We start from the raw sequence: 16,347 nt of genomic DNA, 5'->3' as shown, positions 1-16,347 counted from the left end.
TGCATTTGAGAGTTGCAGGTACATAGTTGGTTACTTGGCACGGGACACAGTGGAGAGTATGCGTAATCGGTTACGCGTGCGTGGTATTTTGATGGCAAAATGATGATCACATGGGAGATGATTACTAATTGTCGCGAATCGCGCTATGGATCAGTCTACTTCGCGTTGTTGGCAGCTGTGGTACAGGAGCTGTACGCATAGTTAATGTGTCTACGTTGGACACCGTATCTCGATTGCGCGTAGCATCTCGACTGCCCGTAGCACAGGAGCTTAGTAGCTACAGTTAGTACTGTACACAGCATCACACCTGAGCGTATCTGCTCCGGACGCGTCAGTCGGTCGAGCAGCATGCGCGGCTGCAGCAGCAGTAGCCAGTAAAGCGGCGCAGGTCCAGCTGCAGCACGCGCTCGAGCAGCGAGCCGCGAGCCTCCTCTGCTTCACTAAGCAGCTACTAACTGAACGCAGCTTTACCTGAGCGTATCAGCGAGCACAGCTCCAGACGCGTCAGGCGGTCGAGCAGCTCGCGCGGCCGCAGCAGCAGCAGCCAGCGCACGGAGCAGCTCGGCCAGGCGCAGGTCCAGCTGCAGCACGCGGTCGAGCAGCGAGCCGCGCGCCTCCTCTGCTTCAGCCGCTTCTGCTTCGGAGCGCTGCCGCCACGCGATGGCCGCTGACAGCGTGCGGAGGGATTCGCGCTCTGAGCCCGAACCGGACTCGGGGTCTGCACACAATAACGTATACACGTGTTATACATATACAACCTACTTCATTCATCGTTTTCATATTTAAAAAAACCTTGATAATTATCACCTGCTTGATAACTGGCATTATATAACGTTAATTACGTTAACGTTTCCATGTAATTTATGATTATATAAAAATATATCAAAAAAAAATTGGTTGTCTGTAAAGTCGGTTTACTCGCGATAGTTGAACGTGACAAAGTCCGTTTCTGCTTCTTTGTCGCTCGTTCCGCGCTCTCGCTTGCACTTCAAGCATATGGAACGCCTCAGAGCGAGGTAACGCCGCATGAGTCATGTTTTTCGTGCGTGCAGCTGGCTCAATCGAATTATAAGACGTTGTCACGTCAAAAAAGAAAGAATTAATTTTGTATACCTTTATCGATATCTCCAAAGGAATCTCTTTCGGGAGACAACTCTTCTCCGCTCCACGCACCTGACCACCATTCTTCTGCACATTCTGAAAACAATAAAGGTTTTTTTTTATTTTAGAAATAAAAAAGTTTTATTTAATTTAATTTTTTTTTATAGCATTCAATATTTATATGATAAATTTTAAGCGAAAAACATTGGTTCGAATCCGCCTTATGATTGATTATTTACTCCAAAAATTTCTCAAGCTATATTTAATAAAATATAATTTTTAAAATTCACCAAATAAGATCCCAACTAACAAATCTACTAACCAGGATCAGTAACAAGACACGGCTCCGTCTCCGAGTCCAGCAGGTCCGCGGAATTGTCATTATCATCAGACGCACGCGAGCGATCATGCTCATCGTCTGTATGCGCATGCGCATGTGCGGACGTTTGCACGTGCGCATGTGTGGGCGCATGGGCGTGTGTGGGCGCATGGGCGTGCGTGGGCGTGGGTATTATGGGCGCGCTGGCTGTGCGAAGAGCACGTAGCACGGCGCCCAGAAGCCCACTGCGGGCTTCGTCTTCTGGTGATAGCGCCTCGCCGCTGTCACTGCGGCTGTGGTATAGAGACGTTAATAATGTGCAATTGTTTCAGCAATACGATATCATTCGCATGTACATTGAATTTTAGTTTTATAGCCGCCCCGGAAAGGCAGAAGAGGCGGGTTCGAATCCCGCGTCACGATCGAATTTTTCTATTCTTTAAAATTTTATATTTTAAAGCATTTGAAAGAAAAAAGTCGATGCTCAAACAAATTTACATGTTACTTTACATTTGATATTTAATGGCTGGATCCTTTAATTTTATTTTTTATTTAAATGTAAATCATTAAAAAAAATGCCAATGAATTTTCAACTATTGAGAACTATTAGTTTCAAAAATAATGTAGCTTCATACCTATACGCTTCATTATGGAAGACGGTCTGCTGTATCGCTTGCGGCGGCAGCGCGTACGCAGCGCGCACGGCATCCGTGAGCGTACGCAGCTTGCGTGCTAACGCGTCCAGCGCGTACAGATGCGCGTGCGGTACGCCGTGCGCGTGCGCGTGGGGCGCGGCGTGCGCGTGCGCGGGGCCCGGCGCGAAGCGGGCTCGTGCGGCCGCTGCGAGCGCTTCCTGACGGCGTTGCTCGCACATGCGGACTAGTTGACGGCACTCGCCGCGTCTGGAATTGTATCAATACATATTTAGATATACAATGCAATAAAAATATGTATTCATATGTACAAGATTATTTTAATACTGTTTTTTGTACATATGTATGTACAATAAACAGTATTCTCTATGTAGAGATATAGTTAAAATGCGAAATATTTATACGTTTTTAAGGGTGAGATTTAATTTTATATTTATGGTATGCATGACTGTTATGTTCTATTATACAAATAAAAAGATGAAGAAGAGATGTAAATAGAGCGGCTTTATCGCTCATGAAATTATTTTTCCAAGCAACTCTATTACTTCGTTCTTTGTTTTGCTATCTCGAAGTAGGTAAAGTTGATAAAAAATATTTTATGTAAATAAAATCATATTATAATCCTTACATATTTTCTTTTTATCAGATAACGATTATCGTTAGAAAGGAAATTAGGATTAACCGATTAAAGTATTTATTACCTGAACATTCTTTACTAATTTTATCAATTCTTGCAAAGTTAAATCAATACGTCTAATGTAAATTCTAACATCGTTAATTCAATCGCAAATCGACCCTTATAATTTTTCTTGAATAACACTTCATTCTAAATTTTACGAATGTCATACGTCGACGAAGTTATAATTCTTGGACATGTTGGTTTGTTCATATGATTCCACCCATTCAACCTTTTTCGTAACATACCTCCTCTCCAGATCAGCATTGAGCCTCGCTATCTCAGTCTCAGCGTCTCTCAGCGAGTCTCCCAGCGCGCCGGTCTCAGCGGCGAGGAAGTCTTGCATCTCAGCCGCCTCCCGTTCCGCCTCGCTGAGACGCGCTTCTAGTACACGGGCCCTTTCACGGGCTGAACACGCTTCCTGAATATGTATTAGAATTGTAAAAATCTGTAGGTTGCGAATTTTTGGTATTATCAGGGTATATTGGTGTGGTGAAGTAAACATTACTATGTACTTTTTATAAAAACTATGTGTATCCATAGAATAGGCTTATACATATAACGTTATTAATTGTACTTGAATAATTTGTTTGTTATATTGTTGTATAAGCTGTTTGGAAACAAATAAAATAAAATAAAAAAAACTGTCATGATATAAAAGCATGGAGAGACAGAATACGTTTAATTGCTTGACATAAGCTATAGCTTCTAAAATGAGCTGTAAATCATATTTTAATGTTCACATTACATGTAATGTACACATGAGTTGATTTGGTTAATACAAGTAATAAGGTTCTATGCACATTAGGAGTTATTCTGAAAGTCCTGCGGCGAATTGCGAAAATATCAATTTAATGTAAACCGTATCCTGAAACTATAGTAGATATACATAATTGTACGGTTTAGAATTAATTGTACATCCCATTTGATCAAAGGCTGCATATTTATGTTATAATTTATAGAATAGAGAAAGTAAATATTATGTCCCATGGGATCATAACTCTGAAGTCTAAGCGCAGCTGGAAACAAAATAAATTGTGAGAGAAACTAAGCTAACGGAAGCGCGTCGCTACATGTTTATGATTTTCCAAGAGTGCAATTGCTTCCACTTTTCTCTCACATCAATAACGATAATATTTCTCATACTGTGTCTTTTAAAAAGTATATTTTTTATGTTGATATAAACAACGATTACAAATAATTCTTAATATATGTACTTCAAAAAAAAATGTAAACACATTTTATATGTACCTAGGTAGTACATTGACTAAAGGTAACGAGTTTTAATTATTATACGCGCAATGAATAGCACCTTTGCGATTCTCAAAACAGAGCCCAACTACACTATATTTTCGATTTAACTCAATAAAACACAGATAGAAGCCCTACAAACAACTGACGATCAACTAATAGTAGAAACGGAAACAGCCAGTTAAACCTACCGCATGCAGTTTGTCGCAGTGATCCCGGAGCACGTCTATCTCTGTGCGCTGCCGAGTGGCCAGCTCTTCTGCGGAACGAAGCTGTTCTTCTAGGGCTCGGAGACAACCTTCCGCACCGGCACCAGCCCCTAGAATAACAGAATTAGAAGAATATAGCGTTTTTTTGCTGGATTAGTAATATGGGGTATAAAACTATAAAATTAATGTGTAAATTAAACAGAAAATTTTATTAATTTAGCAAATAATATTACATTTTGTTCGAACCAAGATTTTGCATATACATGCAACATCTACAAGTTGAATAAGTAGTAGGTCACAGCTAAAGAAAAGTATTCAACAAACACCTGAATAACATTTAAAATATAATATGCACTAAACATTGAGCGCCAAAACAAATTACCTGCACCAGCTAGCTCCAAAAGCCGCTGCGAGTTTCTCTCCAGTTCAGCGATAGCAGCGAGCCTGGCTGTGCGTTCAGCGGCTAACTGCGCTTCAGCGTGTAACCGCCTCTCACGTTCCTCGGTCGCTGCGGCTTCAGCTGCTGCTTTGGCCGCCACTAGTTTGGTTGTCTCTGTGTCTCGAGCGCTTGCTTGAACACCGCGGTGACAACGCGATACTTCTATCCTGCTATCAAAAAAATAAATATTAAAATATACGTAAATTAATTAGAGTGGTAGCTGGCCTCAATTTTTTTTATATAATTTTAAAATTTATAATACATTAATAAAATAATGATTACCTTTCTATATTTGGAACTACTCCTGCTAAAGCTGATTCAATATCAGTACCGAGCAGAACAGTTTGACAAATCTTTTCAGCGTAAATGCGCACCCGCGTCTTCACCGTTGATCTCGAAGAAACCGATCGAGTGACAGTGGGCCTGCGGGACGTTGGTGGCGTGCTATCATGTTTTGGTGATCCTTCTTGGTCATTTTCTCGCCGCCTTCTTGGGAGCGTACCATATTTGTCCGCAGCCACTCGAGTTGCACTTACATCTGCAACTGTAGATAACCTCGGCCCATTGGTTGGCCATTTCTTTTCTTCACTCGGTGAATTTGGCGTACGACACCTAGCCGTAGAAGTCTTTGTAGGTTTGGCACGTAAAGCGGGGCTCTCCCGAACTAGATTAGGAAGATCAGCGGTTGGCCTTATTTTTGGCTTTGGAGTGAGGGGTCGAGGTTTTTCAGGAGGAATTGGTTTCTCTCTACTTCTCGCTCGTTCACGAGTAGCTAGGTTTGGTCCTCTCGGTGCTGTCGTGGGTCGCGGAGTTGACGTACCGATTGGTGAACTCCTCTTTGGTTCAGTGACTGTGACATTTACACGTCTTCTGGGTCGAGGCGGGGCGCCCGCTATCGACGAACTTTCCGACCCACATCCTGACCCGCAGGATACTACGCTAGAAGCACACGACCGCGATCCCCCACCGCTACTCAGAGCACGACCGCACCCTTCTACACCACTGTCGCTGCCTGCAGCGCCCAGTGCTAACTCATCACCCGCTGGCAAACTATCTAAGTCGCCTAATGATCGTGTATCATCAGTTGCTTCACACAAACCATTTTCAATGAAAGAATTTTCTTTGGAAACAGACCCAGTTTCCTTGTCCTCGTATACTTCAACAATAATGCCACTTTCATTTTTAGTTACATTATTACTGTTTTCAGTCTCTATTTTAATGTCAGTATTTGTAGAATTATCTTCGACTCGCACATCAGACGACGTCGAAGTCTGAGCGTCAGCAAGAATGACTGACTCTTCTTCCATATTTGATAACTAAGTCATGATCTGTAACAAACAAAAAAATATTATTAGCAATGCTGAACAAACAATGAATTACTTTTGTTATCATCTAAAATAGATTTCATGTTGAATTCGATATTATAATAGTACGAATATAATTCTAAATTGAAGTACCTATACAAAATGTATTTTATACCCAGTACCTACACGACTTTTCAATTCAGTGAATGGAAATATTCATAATATTGAATCCTGAAAACAGCGCTTAGGGGAAAGGCTTATGAAGTTATATAGCAGACAATATTATGGCTTCTGTTATGTTTTAACATGACTGAAGTGTTTCTTACATTTTCACGTGTATCGGTTATATTTTAGACGAAAGCAAATGAATAAATTATTTAAAATACACAGCATTTACAAAATTTTAATATCGTGAACTCACAACAATGACGGACAATAAGAACTGTATTCTCACGATCTGCAATATTTTTTGACCTCCAATTGCACACAATCAAACGTTTTGTATGCACATAAGATTCCCAGCAATTAGCATTAGAAATAAACAGCTCGTTATAAAATATCAGGCACAAAACATGAAGTTATTCAAAATTAGTTCGAGTAGGTAATGAGATTCAGTTTGTTCATCTCTTTCACTCCCGCATGCTGTATGAACTCAAGCAATTGCACTAATTGAAAAGATTGCCTGCAGTTACTCGACTATTATTAAACTATTATCGTGCAGCCTAGATTTATGACCGACGTCTATTCATTTAGCTTTAACTCGCCCATTTAAAAGCAATTTGACATCTCAACTATATAACGAATATTTATGATATGGAAAGCTATTCCTTTTAGAGTAAGTACAATATTTATCAACAATAATAGCTTGTTTACATGAAACCTACTTAACACATCATTATTGTAACGTTATTTTATTTCCCAAAGACAGAGTACCTAACTGTGAAGTTAGTTATGAGATTTACTCAAGGCTTGTAGATACTTATTAGTTACATATTATCTATTTGCGTGAATTATCAGTTAACGATCTTTTGCAATTATAACATGCCAATTGTATTCATACTTTACATGGACGTTATTCAAATCTGTTTTTACATTAGCTTTCCCTATCATTTTTGAAGAATGTGAATGATTGTAATAAAAATATATATTACGTTGAAATTTTGAATCGCATATGGCTACCTTGGCTGGATGAAACACCAAATAATAGATTGAAAAACTTTAATTTTGATAAGTGCATTCAAATAATTTTATATGCATATTTCGCACCGCTTATACACTAGCATCAGAAGCACCACATAGTTTTAATTAAATTGTATTATATGGAAATGCTAGACATTTGATGCATTTTAAATGAGATAGATTATTATCTTGCGTGGAGATTCTAGCGACAGGCCGTCTGTGCATTGTGTATACTAATGAGGTTATTTTTATCGAAACAACGGTCGTGCAGCTGACCGGAGGCTGCTAATTAAACAAGTTAGAAAGGCCACGGCTAAGGCTTCTAGTGACAAACGTTTTCCAATATCTTGGAAATATTGTGTATTCTTTATTATATCTATTTTTATTGTATATTAATTTTATTCACATTCTATCGAATCTTGTATTTTCTAGTTCTTAATTGAATGCATATTTATAAAGTCATAACGTCTCGAGTATGTAGAAATGTTTTTTCTTTAAGTATTTTAAAAATATATTCTTGAAATGAGTAAATAAGATGATATCTCTTGAGAACTAATTTAATAAAAAAACAATGATATTTTTTTTGAAAGTGAAATATTTCTGTTGTTCTGTACTGTTTCCTATTTCCCATACTTTCTTAGTATTGTAATCTGCATTTTACATAAACTTTTCGTTTACGATCCTCGTATTGAATTACATAAATATTTTTTAAAATAATTAGAACCATGACCATTTGAAAAAGAAAACATTGATAGTACTATAAAGTTTGCATATCAATCTCAGTGATAAGAATAACATAGATGCGTATGTTTTGATTTTTGTAACAGACTTATTTCTTGTTAATTTGATGCATCACAGAAACTAGCATGTTTTGTAAAAAAGCTAATTGGCCACATGCCCCTTATGCAGCCCATTCTGTGTCTAAAAATAAAATTTATAAAAATTACGATCAACGATTATATTTTACGACAAGCTATCACTGACGTCTCATGAAGCAAATAACCCAAAATATATTTACGCCTCACAGTCGTTAAGGTATTTAAAGCTTTTTATAGCATAAAACGTTTCCCATATTTCAACTCCATACACATTTTGGTCTATTATAGTTACAAGCCATGTACAAAACGTTGGCTGGAGTCCATATGGCGTCATGCCGCCATGTGATTGTCGAATCTGAGTAAATTCCCAGTGTATCTAGGTCGGTAGACATTGCATCACGTTACAATATATGTATCTCACATATCCTTGGTCGCTAACAGCCTAAGAATGAAGAGCTATTCGAGCTATGTTTATTCAGTTCAAGATTTCTGAGGAAGAGTGCCTAAGTAGACTAAACGACGCGCGCAAATATTTGCGTAACAGACAGTATTGTAAATACATAACCGAGTTGACAGACTTGTCGGTGGTACTCTACTTATTATTGTAAGACCCGGCTAATTTGTATAAAGTACTAGAAGATGTTTTTAATATAATTGAGCATAGTTCAAATCATAATTGTAACGTAATCTTTCATTACAATATTCCGCACTATTACTATAGGTTGCCCATTCAATTTACAATTTAACGAAATTTGCGTAGCCTTCATATTCAATTTAAAACATTGTTGTACGCATTTCTCCTGTAATTAACCACTGCTCCAAATACAACAAATATCAATAGAAGGAAAACTAATGAGCACAATCCAGTCAATAGGTTAAACGTGAGGGAAGGCACGTTCTTATGTTTGTGCTTCAAGTTTCGTATGTCCAATCCTTATGTATTGTGGTGAATTATTTTAAGAAATCACCAAACCCTTATAAGAATTTTCGTCACTAGGTAAGTAGTAGACATCTACTTCCGACTATTAAACTTATCCAATTACAAAATTTGAAACTAACGGCTAACAGCCCAACGTTTTAAGTGATAAAATCTTTAGACGATAAAATCTATCTTTGCCTCTATATAGGTGGTAGGTATACCGGAAGTCAAAAAAAGTTATCCATTTACAGCATACACTTTAGATATGCCAAAAATGAGGCTAATAGCGGTAACTCTATACAAAAATGGAACAAAAAAGTAATTTCAGACCATTGTATGGTTCGTCGCTTGGGGCGCGATATTTTTATTCAGCTCAACTGACATCTTAATTACCACGGAGTCACGATATTCTTTTTTTAGAGGCTTGTTTTTTACTCTTATTTGGAATTTTTAAATCTATGTTTTTTCATACCAGAATACTCACAAAATGTAGTCATTAAAAGCGCACAAAAGATTGAAGTATTTAATAAGCGTCTTTGTTTATGCTTCACGCTGTCTGGAAGAAACGGTATATTGCCATAATGGACAATGGTAGGTATATTCGTACACGTTATGAAGAATGAATTCATTTAATTCAGTAGTTACCTTCTGTACAAGAGCCAGGTACATTTAAAGATTTGAACTAAACGTGTCCTGTCCTGAAACCAATATTTCTAGATATGCGTACTGATAAGATTTAGATGATGGTTATGCCAAACCATTGTTATTCCTTTATCTTATATCACCCAATCAGTCCAAGTCGTTTTTTGACCCGGAAGTTGGGTTACTAACATTCAAAATATCGACGATATAAAGATAAAATTTAACCGCGTATTTGCACATTAGCAAAGCCAAAAAAAGCAATTCTAACATTTTGCTTTGCGTTTGTAATTTATTAGCGGCCGGCGTCGTCATCGCTCGATTTGGAGCGTAATTCAAAACATGGATAAAAAAGTTTATTGCATGGGTTTTTTGTTTGAACAAATTTTAATCGTGACTGCAGGCTGCCTTGTATAAAAACGCTACGTGATGACTGTTTAATTCTAATAATGAAGCCATAATGTAGCTAACATTCCTATCGTCAGACATCCCAGAGTATGTTGGAAATTGATAAACATTTTCGAAGATTTTATTAAGATTTTTTCATTATTACGTCTTTAAAAGAAATACAAAACTATAAAAAAATTGCTAGTTAGTTTATTGCTAGCTAGTTACTTTTTTTCTTTACCTAACGTAAATATCCAAAAAATCACCATAAAATCGAGGAAATATTTAATTAGCATCCCGTACAGTCATCCTATATTTAAACTGTGAAATTAAGCGAAAAAATTGCTAATTATTTCCGGGATCGTCTCCACTCGTCTGTACGCGTCGGGATGTGATAATGAAAAACACTGCAATTAAAATGTATTTATTCACATTCATTATGCAACTGTTTACCTATTACGTACATACCTATAGTAACCACTTATGTATTATTTGATATGGTTTTTCACTATAATTCGTTAGTACATTTCAAGTTGCAATTGGTCTGAAGATTTCATCGATAAATTGGTTTTAATGATAAATAAATATTAAATAAGCTTCTATATTTATATCATAAGCCATACAGCCTGTAATTTAGTCTATGCAAGTTGCTATGGCTGCATTTGCATATTATTGTATTTTGGGTACCTATATGTTTAGTGTACATACACCTACACAAGATAATCTAGAAAATTAGGGTCCCGAAGCGTGTTTCCGGAATTTATTGGCCACATACTGTAGATATGATAGTACGGAACCGAACATGCGAATCCGACGCGGTTTTATATTCGACCTTTACACCGTGTCCAAACACAAGGTCTTTGCACTACGTGATTGAAATGAGTCCGATGCTTGCCGGATATGTGTCTGTGAAACTGTGAATAGCGAAAATGTTTACATTTAGCTAAATTTACCGATACCATCGATTTATCATGTGATATATGACGATGTAGGACGACTCTACGATGTTAAGTTGCGGAGGCACTTTAAAAGTAAAGTACATCCTTTTTTTTTTAAGTGGGGAAATCTTGCATAGATACCCACGGCTTCCGGGGAAAGGGCTGTGGGTTATGTCGGATTCCTACCGACCAAAACCCCACTGTATTCCGTCAAGCCGCATCAACGACGGGGCCACGGGTATAGGTAGAATTCGTCCGTGACCCCATCAGCAGCTGCCCGTCTCCAGGCCAACACTAACTATGAGCCCGCCCAGCTCTGACCTCATGGGGCGGCGTGAGCGGAACACGTCTCACGCCGCCTTATCTCACCGGACGATGGACTAAATCCCCGCTCCATCGCCCGGTGCCCCTCGTTAAGTAAACTACATCCTACTAATGTTATAAATGCGAAAGTTTGTGAGGATGGATGGATGTTTGTTACTCTTTCAGGTAAATACTACTGAACCAATTACAATGTTGGTATGTAGGTAGCTGAAGATCTAGAATAAGCTACTTTTATGCTATGCTATTTTTCTTTGAAAAGCGAAGCCACGGGCGTAAATCTTGTTAATAATATATTACTAGTTATAAAAACATAGTATAATAAGATAAACTCATGAAATTATTGTATTGTCAATTTGTCACCGATCCTTGATAAGGAGTCGGTTTCATATAAACGTACAAGTGAAGCTAATAAAAGCGTGTTAAAAAGATAGAAGAAACCTTAACATCCACGTCAAAGTCATTCACGTGGAAAGCTCTCTATTAATAATTTTCATTGCTTACCGTTTTTACATTATTGTGGGTAGGTCAATAGATAGTGTATGTTTTGAGTTTTGTATTGGAAAATCAAATTTTATTTTTGAACAGTAGATACATAATTATGCAGATACCTACATTTGAATTTGTAAACAGCATCTCTGATATTTTAAGAAAATTAAAAAAAAATAAAAGTTTTATCTAAAAATTTATAGTTTTAGTACTTATTTAATAAAATAGTTATAAGGATTGCTACAACAAAAAAATAAATACCTTCATATAGTTGACTTATAATTCATGTGAGTTATTAGTTATTAGTTATTACCATCATGATTCATGACCCTGGCATTGATAGAGTCATTGTACCCACATCCTACACAAGATAAAGCAATAATTAAACTATAACCATAGCCATCCACTATTTAAAATTATTTTAGCAACATGCCAAACCTATAACTATCTGTGAACGTTCCTTTAGGATTTTTCTGTTTATTTTTGAAGTGAAAACTTCTTTTTAGCGGCGTTGAGCACTTTTTCTGTAATGGGTATAAAATCTTAAACTCGCGTCAAGACACGTGACCTGATCGAAAAAGCGTAAGACGGATACCATTCCAAAATATCAAACATGCTCAACGTTAATAATCAAGTTTTCACTTCTGCCGGCACTCCCGGAGTGCAACTCGTCTTTTTTTATTAAGAGGAAATCAAAGAGAGGCTGTATCTTCATCCCAATTTTAACATCTATATAAATAAAAAGTAAAAAATATATAAAAAGTATTAATTAGGACCAAGCGAACACTACCGCCTATATACAATATACTGGGCTTGGTCGTAATGCCCGAGGGGCTTGGCACACTGAAAACAGACAATGCCCTGTCATTAACATACACCAGCCAAAAAGGCCATTTGAAAACCAAATACTAGGCGACACTTGTTTATAGTATGAATAATAATGATTTAATACCAAGAGAAGTCCTTATATAGTTTGGTTATATTCAAGTGTTGATTTTTGCAAGTCATAACTTTCAATATGATTGATTGACTAAGATATTTTTGAGAAAATATTTTCATTGATGTTTACATAAATTTAGTGGTCGATATCTCATGAACACGATGTTAAATATAGTTTGAGAACATCCTAACGGTTTAAATCACTTTTGAAAGAAAAAATACAATAAGTAAGAAAATTAAAGTAACCCCTTGAAACAATCGTACGTTTGCATTCTTCAATTAAAAACAGCACAAGTTCCAACAGCAGCAAACCCTAAAAATTAGCTTGCCGTTCTCAACAATTATTATGTTAGTCTATAGATATATGTTTATTAGAGCTAACCCTTCCGCCATGCGATCGAAGGGGCGCGTCGCGACCGGATGTTGGGATGTGGAAAATTGGCGCGACTGTTTCATTCGAATAAATAAGTGGCTTGTTCTCTTCCGTTTTCTATTTTTAAAAAGGGACTTGTGAAATAGCTGTATAGGTATCAAGTGGTGAGTCCATAGGGTGAGTCTAATATGGTATTTGTTCCTTATAAAATTGTTGTTTTGCAAAGTTTAATGAAGAAACTAATACAATCAAACGAACGGTAATAACAATACCTGCGGGGATATAAATATCAATTATTTAGTTTTATACCATTCAAATGATGGGACACGGGCTCGAATCCCAACTCATGATCGATTTGTTTCTATTCATAAAAAAATCAAGTTATTACGTTTTACTCAAACTTAATTCAATTATTATTTACTTGATTCTTATTTATAATTGAGAAGAAACATAAATATTAGTGGAGCATTCCTTTCATAAAAAATAAAAAGTTAAAACGAGAACGATATCTAATTTTAATAGCGGGCATAGACTGTCGAGAGATACACTGAGCTGATAAAATATTACAATCGCTTTCATTATGTTGATATCAATCCGTATAAATTATTATTATTCACGATTAGGCCCGATAACGAATTCAATAAAATACGGCGCTTATTATGATTGATACATAAAATGATACCCAGCTTACTGAATGTTTTTTTTTTACCGAACTTCTCTAAAAAGGACGAAAGATTTTTTTATAAAACTCGCCTTAAATATAACTGAATTTTTATAGACCTTTTGCAAAAAGGGAGATTTTTTATTCAGTAAAACTGTCAACTCTATTTAAACAAACAATAGTTGATACACATGATCAATCATAAAGTCTCTCGATATTTTTATATAGGACGCATTGTTCTCCAACCCACACATAAGTACCCTGCAATATAATTACATCACTCCTATTATTACCATTTTTCCCCACGGCATTGCCCCCGGTCCCACCCCGTGCCCGCATTTTGTATCCCTTGACATTAGTGAGCCCGAAACTGATCACGAATCTCAAATGTTACAACTTTACTTGTGTCGCAAGTCTGTAACACTTTATAAATGTTAGAGCATCATTACAAAGGTAATTTCGCAAACTTTGGAATAAAGTCTCTATTGTTGCGATTTGAATAATTAGATTTTATTTATATTAAGTCTATAATATTGAAGATGCTTATTTGCTTATTTGCAAATAACACAAATAAAACAACAACACGTTAAATTATGGACACGTATATAAAATAAATTGTTACGCCAATTGTTATTAATATTAAGAAGTTTTGAAACTTGCTTTATCTCAAGCCACTATCTCGGTTCATACAATACAAAAAATTATGACATCATTGTGACATATGTTATTACTTCAGCCTCTAATTTAAAAATAAAGTAAAGCGGTAAAGGCAAAACAAACTAGTTTGATAAAATTGCGACAAAACCATTTAGACCTCAACATTTTCCAAGGCAAGATTAAAGATCGGTGCTATGTTTCTAAAGGTTAAATGAAACGTAAAATAAATCATTGTCAGAATGTGACCCATGAAGACAAATACTGTTGCTAGAGACAACACTATTATTATTCCAATAAACATTTCTCCCCCGCATTTGGCACCCCAACTTTACTCGACTCGTCTTACTGAATGTTAAACCATTGATTGGTTACTACAGTTTATTGAACCTGTTTCAAAATTTACCGCTAGCATCTTATTTGGAAATCTTTTAAAGCTTCAGACTAATTGCAGTCTAATCTTTGAACAAAAAACTTGAAATGTTTAATATTTTTGTCTTCTATTTTATAAGTTAGTTCAAAGAGAGCACAAAAGATGGATCACAAAAAATCTATTGTTTATAACTGCTGTTTCTTTATAATAATCCGATGAGTTTTAAATGCATAAATTGTTCCATTCATCATTAAATACCAACTAGGTTTCAATATGTCCTGTGCTACAATATATAAATAGAACAGACGAGTTCGCGAATTCGTTTTTTCGCTCTGCCATCTTCATTTTCCTGTTTATCGACTGCAGATGCTGAATTAATTGCCCAAGTGTATTTAAAAATAGAATATTTTTATGATATTAAAAAGTTCAAACGATATCGTCGTACGATTTTGATTTTACGATAAATTATCATAGTCAGTCACAATTAGGATATGCGTTTAGTGCAACAAAATAATCGACAAGTAGAGGTAAATAATTTTTAATTGATAGACTCATTATATTAATATAAAAATATAATATTAAGATACATATTCGTTTCATAATATATTTATCAGTATAACATCGCACAAACTTACCTGTTCAAATAAAATTCCAAAATAATCGACACTATTAACTGCACTTATCACTTATCAATAAAGTCAATGTTAACAAACTTTATAGAACTTATCGCACCTACGTCGATATCGGATGCAAACACGATTTCAACTAACCAGCGACTGCCGACTACTGAAGTCAAGACCCAATGGCGTCGGTCAGCGACAGGGGTGCGGCGTCATACCATGCGAATATAAACCCGACAATTGCAAAAGGCAATACATCAGCCGATATCAGTAAGCACAGCGCACATTTTAATTTAGCTGCACTGTACAGCATGCCCCACACATGTCATTACCAATTCGCAGCTGTGTGCAAATCATACATCGAATGCGAATAAAAACAAGAGGTCGGGCGATTGAATCAACGTCTCGACTAAGTTCACAAGTGCAAGGAGAAGTTTATTAAGTCTGCAGTCGAAGTGAAAAAGTTAAAATTACTTTGAAACACGAGAAGTTCACTTGCAGTTACTTAAAGTGTAAAAGGTTCCAAATATATCTTAAAATGTTTCCTGTAAGTAATAAATAGAGCCATAAAAGATTTTTACAGTTGAAAGTTATAACAATGGTACTCGAAATTGAAATGGTAACGCAATAAATATGCGGCGATAAGGAACAATAACACAGAACGTGTTGCATGATTGAGGGTATCTTCACGGAAAATGAGATTAGCATCGCAATTCAATTGAATCAGATACGAAACGATTCGTCTCGCTCGCTTGATAACCAAACTATCAGATTCATTCTCAATTTGACGAACTGATAGATCCTGTTGATTTATCCATGCCTTATTTTATGCATCGTTACTCCAGTTAGCCAATCATGTTTATGCAAATCTGCAATTGCGTTGAATTATGCAACCACTTACGAAATGCAACTATTTTCAACGATATGTTAACGCATTTTATGTTTTCCTACCGCATTGATAATCTTGAAAGTGTAAAAAATGTTTTATTGAGTTGGTTTAAGACTCGACAATGAAATTATCTCACACTACAACTATTGACTTCGGTATTAACAGCTATGACGAAAAGCCTGACTAAATGTTATAA

General features: G+C 36.4%; 1 protein-coding gene across 1 annotated transcript in view; it reads right to left on the bottom strand.

Annotated features, from left to right (window-relative positions):
- corn (microtubule-binding protein cornetto) overlaps positions 1–16,347 on the bottom strand; it is a 34,167-nt gene that overhangs the window by 2,933 nt on the left and 14,887 nt on the right. The window contains exons 2-9 of the mRNA XM_090105209.1: positions 4,931–5,976; positions 4,592–4,818; positions 4,192–4,319; positions 2,998–3,170; positions 2,056–2,322; positions 1,424–1,713; positions 1,114–1,197; positions 472–718 (exon numbers count right to left, since the gene is read on the bottom strand). Of these exons, the coding sequence (XP_089961335.1) occupies positions 472–718; positions 1,114–1,197; positions 1,424–1,713; positions 2,056–2,322; positions 2,998–3,170; positions 4,192–4,319; positions 4,592–4,818; positions 4,931–5,955 (2,441 nt within the window). The 5' untranslated portion in view covers positions 5,956–5,976. The remainder of the gene's footprint in view (positions 1–471; positions 719–1,113; positions 1,198–1,423; positions 1,714–2,055; positions 2,323–2,997; positions 3,171–4,191; positions 4,320–4,591; positions 4,819–4,930; positions 5,977–16,347) is intronic.

This window comes from Colias eurytheme, chromosome 9 (assembly GCF_061535395.1).
Source record: "Colias eurytheme isolate Ceu_HAF_F1 chromosome 9, ilColEury1 Martin Lab GWU primary, whole genome shotgun sequence".
In the NCBI taxonomy this organism is placed as follows: Eukaryota; Metazoa; Arthropoda; class Insecta; order Lepidoptera; family Pieridae; genus Colias; species Colias eurytheme.
This window is presented reverse-complemented; position numbering and strand designations above follow the sequence as displayed.